Genomic DNA, 18,281 nt, shown 5'->3' with positions numbered 1-18,281 from the left:
ATTTGTTATTCTTGTAAACTTGTAATCTTGTTTTAAGAGAAAGTAAAAGAATAGCAGTTATAACCAATTCTTGTGTTCTTATTCTCTTCCCTAATTCCCTATTATACTTTGTTATTGGTATCGTTTTTCACAACAATATATATATATATATATATATATATATATATATATATATATATATATATATATATATATATATATGAATCAAAGTTTGATCGTTGTGGCTTATGGGGCTGATTTTAAATGTATAAGCTTAATTCTTTTTTAAATTTATAGCAGATTTATCCAATTATGATAAATAAGAGTTGGATTGACAAACCAATAAAATCAAAAGAGTTTAAAGATGGGGTGGTCCAATTTTTGGACTTTGCCTTTTCTAATGCAGCAGTCAATGGAAAAATATTGTGTCCTTGTATTACATGCGGATTTAATCTTTCGGGTAATAGAGTTGAAGTATTTGCTCATCTCCTTCGAAGGGGATTTCCTAGCAAGTACACCTTTTGGAATATGCATGGGGAGAAACATATCCAACGCAATGTTGAATCAGAAGGCCAAGTAGAAACACCGCCAACTAGACAACGTCCAATGCAAGATATGTTAAATGATGTCTTTGGTGTCTTAATTGATCAAGGAGTTCAAGATCATGGGCCATCAAATCCTTCTAATATCGAGGACCCCACAAGTACGGAGGATATAAGTAATGAGGAGTTGAAAAAGATTAAAGATTTGATGGAAGATGGAAATCAAGAACTCTATCCTGGATGCATAAAACATAGCAAACTATCATTCATTGTTCGTCTCTACCATATAAAAATTTTATGTGGTGCCACAGATAAAACATTTTCGATGCTTATTGAACTTCTAAATGATGTTTTTCCCTTTGCTAAACTACCAACTTCTTTCTATGAAGCAAAAAAGACGATCAAGAGGATAGGTTTGAGTTACAATAAGATTCATGCTTGTCCAAATCACTGCATGTTGTATTGGGGGTCAAAAGAGGATGAGAAGAGAGATGAATGCAAGATATGTAATACATCTAGATGGAAAGTAGAAGAAAAGGATGGTTCTTCAAATGGTGTAAGTGATGGTACGAAAAAGAAACAAAAACCAGCAAAAATATTCCGATACTTCCCACTTATACCAAGGTTGCAAAGGTTGTACATGTCTTCTAAAACTGCAGAGTTATTGAAATGGCATGCTATGGTGGCAAATCCTGATGGGTTGTTAAGGCATCCTAGAGATACTAAAGCATGGAAAGAGTTCAATTCATTTTATCCAGAATTTGCGTTTGATCCTCGTAATGTCTGACTCGCATTAGCTACTGATGGTTTCAATCCATTTGGAACTTTAAGTTCTTCAAACAGCATTTGGCCTGTAATGTTGTATCTTTATAACTATCCTCCATGGTATTGTATGAAGCCAACTTCTCTTATCATGTCAATGATAATTCCCGGACCTAAGATGCCTGGAAATAAAATTGATGTTTACTTGCAGCCTTTAGTTGCTGAGTTAAATCAATTGTGGATTGGTGTTGATGCTTATGATATCTCTACTAAAGAAATGTTTCAAATGAGAGCTGCATTATTTTGTACAATTAGTGACTTTCCAGGTCTTGATAACTTATCTGGGTGGAACACACACACGTCGTTTGCTTGTCCATCATGTAAGTTTGATACAAAATCTAAAAGGCTTAAGTTTGGTCAGAAAAATTGTTTCATGGGTCACCGCCAATATTTACCCCATGGTCATAAGTACAGGTACAATACAAAGTCCTTTGATGGATATGTGGAACATAGTCTTGCGCCTCATCAAATGTCAGGTTCATCGACACTACGACAAATTGAGGATTATCTAAAAAAGGCTCGTGATGAAGGTACGAGTAAGAAAGGCCCACAACAATGGAAGAAAAAAAGTATCTTTTGGAACTTGCCTTACTGGAAGCATAATCTTATCCGCCATTGCCTTGATATGATGCACATAGAAAAGAATGTTTGTGACAATGTATTGTTCACAGTGCTTGATGACAAAAATAGAACAAAAGATAATCTTTCTGCTCGTAAAGACTTGCAAATTATGGGAATTAGACCAAGTCTTCATCCATATCCAGATCCCAATTCCTCTAAATTTCCTCATTCATGCTTTAAAATGAAAGCTAAGGAAAAAGACATGTTCCTAAAAATTCTTAAAGATGTGGTTTTTCCTGATAGTTATGCATCAAATATTTCTAGATGTGTTGATACTAAGAAACGCAAAATATCTGGTCTAAAGAGTCATGACTCACACATTCTGATTGAACATCTTCTACCAATTTCTTTTAGAAAAACTCTTCCAAAAGAAGTTGCTTCAGTGTTGATTGAGTTATGTAACTACTTTAGAGAAATTTCATCAAAGGTTCTAGATGTCAAGAATATAGAGAAACTACAACAAAGAATTTCTCTAACCCTTTGCCATATGGAGATGATATTTCCTCCTTCTTTTTTCACTATTATGGTTCATTTAGTCATTCATTTGGGAGAGGAAGCAATGATTGCAGGTCCAGTGCATTATAGATGGATGTACCCTGTTGAAAGGTATATTATATTTTTATTATATGTTGATATTAAAATTTAATGATTAAGCTTTTCTTGGGCTCACCTTATTTTATTTTAGGACCCTTGGCCATTTAAAATCATATGTTCGTAATAAGGCTACACCAGAAGGTTGTATAGCTGAAGGATACATTATGGAAGAATGCCTCACATTTTGTTCAAGATATTTTAAAGATGGAGATATTGAAACGAGGTTCAACCGACCAAGACGCAATGATGATGATAATGGGATCAATACTAGTAGTGAGTCCACTATCTTGTCAAATTTATTTCCAGCATTAGGTAAGCCTATTGGAGCCATCAAGATTGTTTCACTCTCGCACTTGGATAAGATACAAGCTCATCGTTACGTGTTAACTAATTGTGAATTAGTAGACAAATTTCGTGAGTAAGTTCTATGTTTTTACATGTCTTAATTTTATATAAACATGTTCAACATCTTTCTTAATAAATACAAACTTGATTATATAGGAAATGCAGAATCGAGGTCTCTAGGATGCACCGCGGCAAGAGAAATTCGTCAAAAATTGTGGAAGAATACGTTCACAAACATTTTCATGAGTGGTTTCAAGAATATGTAAGAATATATAATGAGCTTTGCTTATATGTTTCTCAAATATTATAACATATACAAGTGGCATAATGCTTCTCAAAATATAATAGGTTGCAAGAAAGGTTGATCCAGATATTTCCGATGAAATTAGTTGGCTTGCAAACGGACCAAATGATATTGCGAGGAGATTTAATGGGTATAACATTCGTGGATTTAAGTTTCGTACCCAAAGGAAGGAGCAAGGTTTTAGAACTCAAAACAGTGGTGTTGTTATGTCAGCTTTTACCAAGAGTTTTTCAACTACAGGGGAGTGATGACATGTACTATGGGAAATTGGTTGACATCATAGAACTTGATTACTATGGTAATCTAAGGGTTGTGCTCTTCAAATGTGTTTGGGCAGATACTAGACCTAACAAAGGAATCAAGATAGATCAATTTGGAATACATAGTGTGAATTTTTCTCGCTTGATACACACTGGCATGAATGAAATAGATGAACCATTCATCCTTGCTACTGATGCTAGAATGGTGTATTATGTTGATGATCCATTTGAAGAAGGTTGGTCTTGTGTATGTCATATGAAGCCTAGAGACATATATGATATGGGAGACGTTAATTCAACGGACTCTGAAGAGATGATAATGGAAGATATACCTTTTTGTGACCAAAATGTGGAGAACATAGAAGAACTACCATTAGTTCAAGAAGATGACAATGAACAAGAACCAAACTTCAATGAGGAAGAACAAGTACCCGATGAACAAAATCTTGATGAAGATCATGATGGTTGCAGTGATGAAAATGATAATATGGTGTTAGAGTAGTTCAATTATGAACATTTATTTCTTTTGTCATAAGCCATTAGGCATAGTTTTTTTGTGATTTTCTACTTATTTTTTGTTTATGAACTTTGTACTATTTTTTCTTATGTAATGACTTGTTCATCATATGATTTATTTAGAATATATTTTCATTCCAAATTTTATCTTTTGTTAGCAAATTGTGCAGATATTTGAATTGAGATGAAGCAAAAACGTAAGTGTTCAAGAAAAGATGTGCTAGAAAGGTTACGAGGAGAAGTTCAAAATAATATAGAAACTTTTCAAGATCAACATCAACAAAGTAACAACAATCAATCTGAACCTTCCTTACATTCAAATGAAGATCAGCCACAGCAAAATATGAATGTACCCAATAGTCCACAACAACATGTCAACATGACTAATAGTCCATCCTCTGATGACACATTTGACCCTTCCTTAAATACAAATGGAGATCAACTACAGCAAAAAGAGGAGCCTCTACTTGTCAAAGTTAAAGGTTAAAGTCATATATTTATTATAAATATGTTCTTAGATGGTCGATATGCTGTTAGAACATATTTACTAGCTTTTATTTGTATCTATTGGTAGATATGTGTACTGGAGAAGTTATAACTAAAAAGATGATTGCAAATCAAGTTTGGCATTTGGAAAAAACTAAAAAAGTTATTGTTGAACTCAACAATTTTGGTCAAGGAGATGATAGTAGTTCAAACTTACTTGTGAGGTTCTTAGCCAAGTTGCTAAAAAGTTTGCCTACTGTCCTATATCAGTTGAAAGATGGGACGAGATGTCTGAAAAATGCAGCCAAGATCAATGGAAATGTATTGAGGTAATTATTTTAACTTTGCTTAATTTTCTTTTGTTGGTGTGTTTTTTATAATGAAATGTTGACCTTTAAAAAAAACTTTTTAAGGATCATTTTGAGTTTGACTATGTTGCTGGAATCAAATGGGTGAGGTGTACATTAGGGGAAAGATGGAAAGCCTATAAATATAAGTTACGAAATCAATACTTCTATCCCAACAAAAGAAAGGAAGAAATACTTGCCAATACCCCTTCAGGCGTGGATCCAGTTCAGTGGACTTCTTTTGTGCATCACTACAAAAGTCCAAAAATGAAGGTATAAGTATTCTGTATAGGATATTATTTTACTATGTCATTTTTTTCATATATATATATATATATATATATATATATATATATATATATATATATATATATATATATATATATATATATATATATATATATATATATATATATATATAGAATATTTTAACTTTTATAGTTTAAAATTGTAGAAACAAAGTGAGCAGAATACCATAAATCGTAAGAAGCTTAAAGTCTCACATGCTGGTGGTAGTAAGAGCAATGCAAGAAGGGGTCGTGAAATGGTAAGTGGTTTCAAGAAATTTATGTATCATAACAAAGTTAAGTTGTAATTAATATTTGTTTGTTAATTTATATCTTATTTACGTTGTTAGGAGCTACAATTAGGGAGGCATGTTTGTCGAAGCGAGGTTATTTTATCAACTTTAATAAAGAAGGATGGAAATTATGTGAACGAAGAAGGAAAGGCCATGGCTGTAAGTATACTTATCTTTCTATTGTTGTCACAATTATACAAATTTTAAAGATCATTTTCACAATTTTCTGTTGTGAAACACCCAACCTGCATTAGATAAGTGTATATTTAGTGATGTTCTTTGTCTGCAAATGTAGTTTTGTTACTGCTATTGTGCATGTTTATTTGATACTTAGTGGAAAAAGAGGATGGTTGCATATTGTATTATGTGGTATAAAACCTTGATTTTTTATCCACTTGTATATTGAATACATGGAAGGCTGCATATTATGTTGCATATTGGATACATGTAAGCCTGCCTATTATTAATAATCACTTAAACATATACTAGTGCAAAAGCATACTTTGGATTGGATATAGAGGTACTTGTGTGAAGTGCTTATTTGAGTTCTGGTATATGCAAATGATGGGTTTCTACACATGATTTATGGCAATTTTCTTTTATATTTTTTGAGATTTACTCTTTGCATCTGCTGATTAGCTAGAGCTTCATGTGGAGAAAAAATTGTTGCAAGAGGCCATTTAAGTCATTATCAAATAACATAGTAATTATGTTTTGATTATTTTGTTTTTCTCAATGTCATAATACTTTATTTCATAGTTTAGTTGTTCAATATATTTTTCACAACTAAAGAGTAATATTTCTTATTAACAGGAGAAGATTTAAGAGAGCTTGTCTGAAGATAAAGAACGTACCGCCACAATAGGTGTCTCATCAAAGATTAATGTGTACACTGATGATGCCATTGCAAAAATATGTGGAGCAGACCACTCAGGTCGAGTACGTGGTTTAGGCTTAGGAGTTTGTCCTACTCAAGCTTTTGGAAAACGAAGACATTACACAAATTTTATTCAAGTTGGTAGCTTTAGTCAAAAGAATGTTGAAGACTTGCAGAAGGATGTAGAATGTTTGGGAGAAAAACTAATTAGATATGAAGAGACTAAAGAAAAACTTACACAAACCACCGAACAACTCACACATACCACTGAGCAACTTGCACAAGCACAACATCAATTGGAGGTTCTTCAAAACTTCATGAAGCATAAATTTGGCGATGAGTTATCTATTTTCAATAGCAATGCTTCTCCAAATTAGTTTTAAGAATTGGAAGTATGATACTTATTTTTTAGTGTTAAGAACTAGAAGCATGATACTTGTTTTTTAGTGTTAAGAAGTGGAAGTATGGTACTAATTTTTTGGTGTTTAGAAGTGGAATTATAATACTTGTCTTGGTTTTATAATTAAGAAGTACTGTAGTGGTGAAATACTTCAGATTTATGTTTGACATTAGGAAGTTATTGTCAATTTATTAAAATATTTGTTTGACTCTTAATTTTGTTTATTTTTGCTTTGAATTCATTGAGTTATTGTTTTTAAAGTTTGTGTGAAATAAAAATAACTGGAGGGTTTAATTTTTGTTTTGCCACGGTCAACTAGTGGCTAAAAAATTAAACTAAAATAGATTAAATAAAAATTAGCTATGTTTTGACCGTAGCTAAAATGAAATTTGGATTATGGCTAATAGGGCGGGAAATTATACGCGCGATTTTTAACTACGGTTTAACTGTGGCTAAACTTATATTTGACATTTTTAAAATATTGTTTTACCACGGTACAACTGTGGCTAATAACTGTTACCACACTCAAAATTACCGTAGCTAAATTATATTTTACCCGTGGTTAATAAATTGCAACGCCCTTTTTTTCCACTGTTTTATAAACCGTGGCTAAGTATATTTTGCCACAGTTTTTTTGTTATTTCGCTACGGTTTTAACCGTGGCTAAATAGCGAAATTTTGGTAGTGTATATATATATATATATATATATATATATATATATATATATATATATATATATACAGTGGCGGAGGCAGAAAAATTATAAAGCCTGGGCAAAAATTTAAAGACCGCAAATTCATTGTATACCAAATATGCGAAATATAGACAAGCCTCTTAAAATCGGAAGAAGGAGTAAAGCCAAACAAGCTTCTGCTAACAAACCAAACCTAGTTGCTATTCTGAGATACTTAAGTTTACATCGGAAAGCAAATTATCATGCATGCATTCAGATAAATAATAACAAATGAAGAATGTATAGATCCAAAAACAACACTTACAAGTTCAGTTTGAGTGATTTGTCTTGCATCAACTTTTTGAAATCATTTGAAATTCGAGCGTAAAATGTCCATCCCAAGAAGATTATAACAATGAAAACTACCAGTATTTCAATGTTGGTTAAGACTCCAAATAGGTTATTCACCACAAGTGGATTTGAGAACACAGTTGATGAACTCCTTGCTGTTTTGCAGTATATTGTTTTAAGGAAATCAACTTTGAAGTGAAGTGATACTTTAATTCAAGTAATTGATAATGATATTATTATTATTATTATTTTCACTTACATAGTTCTTTGATATCCAGCTTTCAAATCCAAGAAAACAAGTCCAATTATTGCAATAGCAATTACAGGAAATGTATAAACAACAAAGTTTAGACATGCAAAAGATCTTATATTTAGCATTTGACTGAAAAAGTGACATTCAAGATAAATTTCAATTCAACTTGAATCATTAACATAAAAAATTTCAATTCAACTTGAATCATTAACATAAAAAATTCCAATTCAACTTAAATCATTAGCATAAACATGAATCATTCCAATTATTAACATAAACATAAAAAGGTCACATTTTGCCTCAATCTCATTTTGCCTCAATTTCATTGTGGGAATGGGAGAGATTTTACTCATTTTTTATCACACTTCAACTAGTTACTAGTAGATAAAATCAATCTCATCATATCTAATATAAACCATCTAAACAAAAACGTTCTTCTAACCACTATATAATTGCCAAAATCTTAAAAATGTTTTACTCTTTCAATCCTCTCTTAATCTCATTCTCATTTTTCTTTCAATCTCATTAAAAAATAAGCAAGTTAAGTCATGTAAACAAGTCTCATTCTAACTCAATCTCACAAGTCACAAATAATGAAAATCAAGTTGAAGTTATTTCTTTGCAATTCAAGAGCTTGTGAAATAAACAGGCCCAATCAGTGAACGCAAAGGTACATCATTCACAAAACCAAAATATGATCATCAATTGTCATACCTGAGATGATTCGAAGAGGAGGAACGAAGGAGATGGAGACCGACGGTTACGAAAGTGGCGGTGGAGCGATGGATGAGAGTTGAGTTAAAAAAGAGAATAGGGAGGAGACCAAGAGGAAGAGGATGGAGGAGAGTAGGAGACGAGGGTGCTCCGTGCAAGGACGTAGATGGTGGAGGTGGAAGCGTTGGCGGTCGGCGATAGAGGGAAGTCACAACGGCGTGGCGCTATTTTTTAAACTCATATATGCCCAAAAATTTACTGGACCCGAGCCTGGGCAACTGCCCACCCTGACCGGGCCCAAGAACCGCCTGTGTATATATATATATTTGAAACCACATTTAGCATTGTTTTTGTTTCTTTTTTTTTAAATTTTAATTAATTTCGTTTTTTTTTTTAATTTTTATGCTAGTGAAGTGTAATTATAATTAGGGTTTTCGATGTTTTAGGCTATTCTCACCTTTTACTTGTCTCAAATACCTTGCAATCTTATTTGCACCCTTTATATTTTTTTCAATATATTTAATTTAGTTAAATTAATTAATAAACTTATTTATTTAATTTTGTTTATGTAAAAATGCAAAATAAACCAAAATATATGCTTATTTCATTTTGTCGCAAATATAAAAAAATAATTGAATTGACTTGTATATATAAATTTTTCAACAAATTTTTTCTCTTCATCCACTTGTAAATAAACGTAGTATTCTCCCAATCACATCGCTTATAAATAATCAACTTCTATATAATATCAGTAGTTTCTCTGAGGTTGACATGCATTTTGGTAAAACATACTAAGCAAGAACATGTTGAAAGAAATGCCTAGCATTCAGACTTCAACAGGTCAAAGAAGATGTCGCAACATGTCTGGTATGACATCCTGTCTGCAGAAGTTGATCTGTCAAGTGAATCAGGCGTTTTTATTGCTACAATAATCTCGTTTTTCAGCTACAGAATATTTGGGAATAAACAATTAGCTGATGTGCTATCCAAGATTGATTCAATTAAGAGATTTCCACACTTTCTATTATTGGAGACAATATAGGAAAGTTTGGATTGAAGACCTATTTTCTTGAAGAACAAGTAGCAGATTTTTTGCTGCATTTTGAAGCCCGGTCCAATCGGTGTTAAACTTATAAATAGAGAGGTTGTAACCTAGTTTTAGGTGGAACTGATATTTGAGGTTTTAAGTTTATAGGAATCCTTATTTTGCTACTTGTGCTGTAAGTTCCATATGTGTGCATTCAAAAACTTGTAGGTGTTGAATGTTGTGTGATCTCCGAAGCTGTTAAGTAAGGAGAGTAGTGTCGTTCTTATAAGCTTTTAAGCATTGAGAATTGTGTGTCTTGGAAGAGTGTCTTCTACGATTTATTGTTTGTGTTGTTTTGTCACAAGGTGTTGTGATTGAAGGGATTTGAGGAGGGCCTCATACCTAGGGGAGTCTTAGGTAGAAGACATAGGAAGGGTAGTGATTAAGTGAGAAGTGTAAACGGGGTGTTTAACTTCGAATTCATACTATCGAATATTGGTTTCGTCCCTGGCTTGGTAGCCCCCAGAGTAGGAAGGTTGTTCCAAAATGGGGTAAGCATATCGTTGTGTTCTTTACCTTTCTGCACGTTTTTGTTGTCGTTATCATTACTGCTGTTAGCTTGTTCCATTAACAGATATTTGTGTCGTGACATCTCATTCGACATCACATATCTGATACCAAAATTTCAATATCATAACAAATTTTTTAAGTCAAACTAATCCAAACATATTTGTAAGAAATTGGATGGGGTGTATGTACATCCACACTTTCCTCGAGTAATCGATTGGTTGGCATACGCCTTATCGATCGATCACTTAACTTGAAAACTTTAAAATCAACTCAAATGCATCAAAGTATTCTTTTTTCGTCCCCGTGTGACAAATCACCTTTTTTCGCCTCCGTGCGTCAAAATAATTTTTATAAATTAAAATTAACCAACCCACAAACATTTTCTGACCGAACTACGAAGGCTCTGGCTTTCTCATTGCACAGTGACGATACGTAGGCACATGGTTTTGAAACTTTGGTGAGCTCACTAATAAAAACTAACAATTTCCCCTTTTTACCGTTTTTGCAAATATTTAGAAATAAATAAAATAGACGCAAATAAACCTTAAGCAAACACCTTAACCCTAGACTATTATGAGGCTTCTATTGAGTACAACATATGTGAGACGTGCCTAACACCTTCCCCTTGTGTAACTGACTTCTAAATTCTTATTTGATTGCGATGACCATCTTATCCTCCTCCCTTAGGTTTTATCATTATTTCCATGTTCCTTAGGAATATATAAAATATGGTGGCGACTCTGTCATATTTCAAGTGTGCGGTGCACTCGAGTATTTTTCGTAGGGCGACACAATGGTTCATAAATAAGAAATTTAAAAAAAAAATAGTACAAAACAAAGCTAGAACATCACCATAATCGTTGCATCAAAGTAACACTACTACGAGAAGCCAACGCAACAACTTCCATACACTGCCGATCTGCCCAACACCCTTAATACTGTTGACAAAGAGTACCACGAAGCCAGACGAGGCGACCTGCTCCCCCGCTGTTGACCGCTTCAGCCACCTACGAAAAACGCAACAAGCCCTCAGTTGGCAATCTCCAACCGCACCGAATGCTTCATGCCACCATGGTACGTCGTGCATCCTCCGAATAAAAATCTGTTGCAGGTAATGATTTCATTTGCTTCTAATTATTAAGTGTTGTTGTTGTGTTTGAAGCTTTGTTATTGAGAGAATGGGGCGTTTGAAAAAGAAAAAAGAGAGGTTTATGTTTTTGAAGCATATGATGTGTTTTGGATCCCGTGGTTTTCTTTATATTTTATTTCCAGCAATGCCACATGTTGGCTTCCAATAGGTTCCATTACACTAGTTTAAAACATGACAAAGTTGTATATATATATATATATATATATATATATATATATATATATATATATATATATATATATATATATATATATATATATATATATATATATATATGGCATATCATATGAGAATGTCATATTTATATGAGAATATGTGAATGAATCTGAATCATTGGATTTTAAAATATATGGTGGAGATTATGTGTGAATCTTTTTTTTCTTCCTCTATTATTAAAATAAATGGTGTAGGAGAGAGAAAAAAAGATTCACACATAATCTCCACCATTTATTTTAAAATCCAATGGTTCAGATTCATTCTCACGTTCTCATATAAATATGACATTTTCATATGATATGCCTCTCTCTCTCTCTCTCTCTCTCTCTCTCTCTCTCTCTCTCTCTATATATATATATATATATATATATATATATATATATATATATATATATATATATATATATATATATATATATATATATATATATATATATATATATATATATATATATATATATATTTATGGGACGTATCAAATGAGAACTTTGGCTATAATGAGAACTGAGAACTTTTAATAATAACCATTGGATTTGAATTAATGGCTCAGATTTACCTTATATGTTAAAATATTTAATTAATGTTTAAGTGAACAAGATATTTATATAATATATATTTAACATATGAGATAAATCTGAGCCATTAATTCAAATCCAATGGTTATTATTAAAAGTTCTCAGTTCTCATTATAGCCAAAGTTCTCATTTGATATGTCTCATATATATATATATATATATATATATATATATATATATATATATATATATATATATATATATATATATATATATATATATATATATATATATATATATATATATATATATATATATATATATATATATGGTATGTTAGGCTACTTAAGAATGCCAACTTTAGTATTAATGTAACACCACAAATTTAGAATTATATAATTATTTGATTATTTGTGAGTAATTAATGAATTGGTATGAGTATGATATATGTGGGGTATGTTGTGGGGTAATAGTTGGATTGTGTAGTATGTTGTGGGGTAATATATGGTATGTTAGGCTACTTAAGAATGCCAATATCTCTTTACAATCCAACACACACAGCCAAACACTTATCCAAAACAATGGCATCCTCACCCCAATACGTAGTTGATTAGTGCATTTTGATGCACGTTCCCTTATATTTTTACTTAGGCATTTCTATCGTTTTGTTTGTTTATTTTTGCATTTTATAATGTTTTTTATTTTTCAGATTATTTTTATCGTTATTTAATTTTCGTATTTTATTTTCAGCTTTGACAGCTTTCACGAAAACGATCATAACTGGAGTTCTAGGAATCCGATTGAGGCGTTCTAATAATTGCCCAAAAGCTAAGAGAGAGAGCTATGACTTTCGTGTTGGAGTCGAAGTCAGATTCGGAGCCTATAATTCCCAGATTTGCGTTTGAAGCTGCAACACTAGTTTATTTTCTGTTTTGAGTCGTTAGTAGTGGGCCTGGGTTTTGTAATTTGACCCAGTTGGGTCATAAGCGGGTTGTGTTATTTTCCCTAAGACCTAGCAGCCGCGGTACTGTTCACATGACACTATTTACGAAATTTCGAAGCTTGTACGAATTCATGGAGAACTAAACATCCAGGGCCGTTCTACTATAATTGCGTTTCTAACGCTTTGAGGTTTTTGCTTTACCAATTCAATTTGTTTCTCTTTCAATCTTGTTGCTTGAATTTTATTTGCTTTAACTAATCTTCATTGGAACAGTTTTGATTAAATTCGTTGATTACATCCTAATCCTTGATCGCTTTTGACGTAGCTTTTTCGTTAAATCGCGTATGTAAAATCATGTTTGCTTAATTCATGATTGTTTTTAATCTGTTTGCTTTATTCGGATATTAGGTGTGTTAATCTATATTATATCTTTTGCGCTTGTTAATCGATATAGTGATCGAATAGAGAACGAAGCCGCTTAAGGAATTGGTGAGGTAGAACCCAATGATTAGCCGAATTGTGAAACAGTAGTTTGACTTATTTTCATAATCACTTAATTTAATCGTTTTTTGCCTAAAAGTTCTAAATCGAAACTTAAAACCCTCCAATAGAAACTTCAATTGGTTAATATAATAAAGAATCTTTGTGAGAACGACACTCGAGTCACTTGTCGGTATCTATGGTCTTTTCAAAATAACTCGTTTTTGATCCGCGCGCGACACCGGTTCAGTAGTCAATGCCCATCTAAATGGTGAGAAATTCATATGTGAAACATCTAGTTTTCGGATGAGAAACACTGAAATTGATACATTTTCATTAAGCAGAAAAGCCAATTTTGCATACTTCCGTAAGAGATTAGAGACGAAGATTGCAATGGGTCATATTGCACAAATTTTCTACCAATATCCTTTTTTCCGTGACAACAACCCGGTTAAGTTTTACCAGGTTTAGGTTCAAAATGACGAAGACCTCCAGAATATGTTTGCTAATCACGATTATTCTGGGTATGAATGCATCGAGCTGTATGTTACCATACAAGTCGATACACAATAATCACGTGTTGTTCAATCACAAGTTATTGACCCACCCGTCGACGAGCAAGCAGAGGTGGATGTTATAAACGAAGAAGATGATCAGGAAACTGAAGTTGATGATATGGTCAATGAAGAATCTGAAGTCGAGCAGGACATATCGGTGCCTCCAGGTCATGTGTACGAACCTCCTGCACATATGACTAACTTGAACTTACAAGGCAACGAACCTTCATCCGATATCTTCTTCACCTCGTACATACAAAGTGATGAAGTGTTATAGAAAGGAGATAAGTGTCCTTCTAAAGAGGCATGTCTGAGAACTGTCAAAAAATGGCACATGGCACATAATATTGATTTTGAAGTAGATTGCTTGAACCTAAAAAGGTATATAATCATTTGCAAAAACCCTGAGTGTGCATTCAGAATATGTGCTTCGTATAGGAAGGGAAGTGATGCCAGGGTCATAGGGTCGATTTCACAACAACACACATGTGTCATCTCCAATATGTCCCAAGATCATACAAAGCTTAGTTATGATCTTATCTGTCAGTAGATCTTGCCTCTTATCAACTGTGACCCATCTCTGAAGGTGAAAACGATTATCTTGCATATCTTTACAGCATACAACTATACTTCATCCTAGAGAAAGGCTTGGATAGCAAAAAAAAGGACATTGAAATTGTGTACGGCAATTGGGAGGAGTCATACAAAAATCTTCCACATTACCTAACTGGGCTTCAAACATATTCTCCTGACACCGTTTCTATTCTAGAGACATTTCCAGCGCATGCCCCAGATGGAACCCGTGTCTAAGGAAATGGAATATTCCATCGCCTTTTCTGGGCTTTCCAACCTTGCATACAAGGGTTTGCATATTGTAAACTGATACTCAAATCAATGGAACTTGGTTATATGGTAAATACAAAGGAACCATGTTGATGGTTGTTGCACAAGATGGAAACAACAATGTATTTCCAATAGCATTCGCAATAGTGGAAGGTGAAACTGCCACGGGTTAGAGTTTCTTTCTAAGGAATCTCCGAGAAAATGTTGCTCCTCAACCTGATCTTTGTTTAATATCTGATAGGCATGCTTCCATTGAAAGTGCTTACAAAAATCCAGCAAACTGATGGCAACATCCACCATCAACACATGTATACTGTATTCTCCATATTGCCCAGAATTTCATGCAGGAGATTAAGGATAGGCACCTCTGGAAAACACTGGTCAATGCAGGATATGCATTAACTCAACCTACATTCCAACATTGTCGAAGTGAAATTGTATTGTCAAATTCGGATGGGGGAAGTTGGATTGATAACCTTTCCTGGGAGAAATGGACCAGGGCTTACGACAACGGCGTGCGATGAGGCCACATGACAACAAATCTAGTAGAATCCATTAATGGTGTTTTTAAGGGCATTCAAAACCTTCCTATCACTGAACTGGTGGAGGTAACCTACTTTAGGATGGCTTCGCTATTCTCAACAAGAGGTCAAAGGTGGAGTGCTGTTAGAGAATCGGGTCAACTGTTCAGCTAGAGTTGCATGAAATTTATGAAAGAACAATCAGTGAAGGCCAACAGTCATCATGTAACAGCTTTCGATCGATTCATCTGCACCTTCAGTGTTCGAGAAACAATTGACCACAATGAAGGATTGCCGAGACAACAATATCGGGTTCTACTAGATGATCATTGGTGCGACTGTGGAAAGTTCCAAGCATTTCTTATGCCTTGATCACATGTCATAGTAGGATGTGCATTTGCGCACCGAGACGCATTATCACTACTATCTCCAATTTACAAGGCTGAGACATTGCTCCAGGTATACAGTGTGGCATTTCCAGTGGTAGCGAAGGAGGATTACTGGCCTGAGTATGATGGGGAGGTAGTTTGGCATAATGACACGATGCGACGAAATAAAAAGGGTCTCCATAACAGTACTCGTATTCGAACCGAAATGGACGTGCATGACAAAATGGAAAAAAATGTAGCATTTATCGTCAACTAGGGCACAATTAAAAGAAATGTCCTAGTCGTGGAACAACCTCATCGCATGTTTAATCAACTTTGTAACATATTTTTACGATAATGTATCGACTTCGTGTATCGACTTTGTAACATATTTTTAATCGTTGAACTCTACTTTATTAAGCGGCAGAATCGACAACACAAATATTAAATAACATAATTAGGGTTAATAACAATTTTAAAAAATTGGGATATCAGACAATTTTACGAAAATCGAAGACCGGAATCGAAAACTTTGCGCGAAATGAAATGGGGTATATTTTAAAAAAAAATCCTAACACATAGGAGCCATTTAAAATGGCTCTTATGTGTAAACAACAACACATTTGCGCCATTTGGAATGGCTTACCTAGTCTTCATGAACATTTGCGCCAAATGGTATGGCGCATACACCTCATATTTATACCAATGTGCCATTTGGTTTGGCGCATACCCCAGGGTGTACTGCCAAACCTAGACACTTTGGTAAATTTTCTGAAAACTGGTTTTTTTGGTTTTTTTTAAACCTAGATATTTAATTTTTTTCCTTCTAATAGTTGAATTAATGTGTGTTAGAATTATTTTGATTTAAATAATTGAGTGACATTATTTAGACTATTAGTAATAATAATTATAAAATAAATAACTTAAGGAGAGTTGAGTAAGGGCATAATGGGAAGAGCGTAGAAAGTGTCTTAGGGGTAACTAAGTAAAAAGGAGAAAAATAGATACTTTGTTGTTTGCATTTCCGAGTAGTGATTTGTTGGTTTACATGAACCGGGTGCATATGTTTCCATACCAAGAAAAAATCCCATAGATACTCAATCTCTTATTCTATCATGTGAATATATACATGTAGGATAAAGTTGAATGATTTTGGCCAAAGTATCGTATAATAATCTTTTAGAATCGAGTGGACCCCTAAGATTGGAGAGCCCACTGAGATTATTATTTCACCCCAATTATATTGTTGAACTTCAAGTAACTCAAGGCAGGTGAAGGACAAAAGTAAAGTCAGAAGAAGGTGTCTTGAAGATTTCGATAGTTTTCGTTATATATTTGTATTTATCTTAGCATTTTGTTTAGGCAATCATGTAAACCACAGGCGGTTCTTGGGCCCGGTCAGGGTGGGCAGTTGCCCAGGCTCGGGTCCAGTAAATTTTTGGGCATATATGAGTTTAAAAAATAGCGCCACGCCGTTGTGACTTCCCTCTATCGCCGACCGCCAACGCTTCCACTTCCACCATCTACGTCCTTGCACGGAGCACCCTCGTCTCCTACTCTCCTCCATCCTCTTCCTCTTGGTCTCCTCCCTATTCTCTTTTTTAACTCAACTCTCATCCATCGCTCCACCGCCACTTTCGTAACCGTCGGTCTCCATCTCCTTCGTTCCTCCTCTTCGAATCATCTCAGGTATGACAATTGATGATCATATTTTGGTTTTGTGAATGATGTACCTTTGCGTTCACTGATTGGGCCTGTTTATTTCACAAGCTCTTGAATTGCAAAGAAATAACTTCAACTTGATTTTCATTATTTGTGACTTGTGAGATTGAGTTAGAATGAGACTTGTTTACATGACTTAACTTGCTTATTTTTTAATGAGATTGAAAGAAAAATGAGAATGAGATTAAGAGAGGATTGAAAGAGTAAAACATTTTTAAGATTTTGGCAATTATATAGTGGTTAGAAGAACGTTTTTGTTTAGATGGTTTATATTAGATATGATGAGATTGATTTTATCTACTAGTAACTAGTTGAAGTGTGATAAAAAATGAGTAAAATCTCTCCCATTCCCACAATGAAATTGAGGCAAAATGAGATTGAGGCAAAATGTGACCTTTTTATGTTTATGTTAATAATTGGAATGATTCATGTTTATGCTAATGATTTAAGTTGAATTGGAATTTTTTATGTTAATGATTCAAGTTGAATTGAAATTTTTTATGTTAATGATTCAAGTTGAATTGAAATTTATCTTGAATGTCACTTTTTCAGTCAAATGCTAAATATAAGATCTTTTGCATGTCTAAACTTTGTTGTTTATACATTTCCTGTAATTGCTATTGCAATAATTGGACTTGTTTTCTTGGATTTGAAAGCTGGATATCAAAGAACTATGTAAGTGAAAATAATAATAATAATAATAA

The 18,281-nt window shown here is 33.5% G+C and overlaps 2 protein-coding genes across 2 annotated transcripts; both read left to right on the top strand.

Annotated features, from left to right (window-relative positions):
- Positions 1 to 291: 291 nt before the first annotated feature.
- On the top strand, positions 292 to 1,308 carry LOC131623406 (uncharacterized). The gene has a single exon (XM_058894416.1). The coding sequence runs from the start codon at positions 292 to 294 to the stop codon at positions 1,306 to 1,308; it is 1,017 nt and encodes a 338-aa protein (XP_058750399.1).
- Positions 1,309 to 4,167: 2,859 nt separating this feature from the next.
- On the top strand, positions 4,168 to 6,650 carry LOC131623405 (uncharacterized). The gene is made up of 6 exons (XM_058894415.1): positions 4,168 to 4,465; positions 4,558 to 4,790; positions 4,883 to 5,089; positions 5,271 to 5,363; positions 5,454 to 5,555; positions 6,225 to 6,650. The coding sequence occupies exons 1-6, from the start codon at positions 4,168 to 4,170 to the stop codon at positions 6,648 to 6,650; spliced, it is 1,359 nt and encodes a 452-aa protein (XP_058750398.1).
- The last annotated feature ends 11,631 nt before the right edge of the window (positions 6,651 to 18,281 follow it).

Source organism: Vicia villosa, unplaced genomic scaffold (genome assembly GCF_029867415.1).
Source record: "Vicia villosa cultivar HV-30 ecotype Madison, WI unplaced genomic scaffold, Vvil1.0 ctg.000063F_1_1_1, whole genome shotgun sequence".
NCBI lineage: Eukaryota > Viridiplantae > Streptophyta > Magnoliopsida > Fabales > Fabaceae > Vicia > Vicia villosa.
The sequence above is the reverse complement of the archived record's forward strand: the minus strand, read 5'-3'. Positions and strand labels throughout refer to the sequence as shown.

Bases quoted from the DNA above. Each gene is read 5' to 3' on its own strand.
- LOC131623406 (XM_058894416.1), top strand. From the start codon at position 292: ATGATAAATAAGAGTTGGATTGACAAACCAATAAAATCAAAAGAGTTT.
- LOC131623405 (XM_058894415.1), top strand. From the start codon at position 4,168: ATGAAGCAAAAACGTAAGTGTTCAAGAAAAGATGTGCTAGAAAGGTTA. The intron at 4,466-4,557 runs GTTAAAGTCATA...ATCTATTGGTAG, and splicing joins TCTACTTGTCAAAGTTAAAG to ATATGTGTACTGGAGAAGTT. The intron at 5,090-5,270 runs GTATAAGTATTC...TTAAAATTGTAG, and splicing joins ACAAAAGTCCAAAAATGAAG to AAACAAAGTGAGCAGAATAC.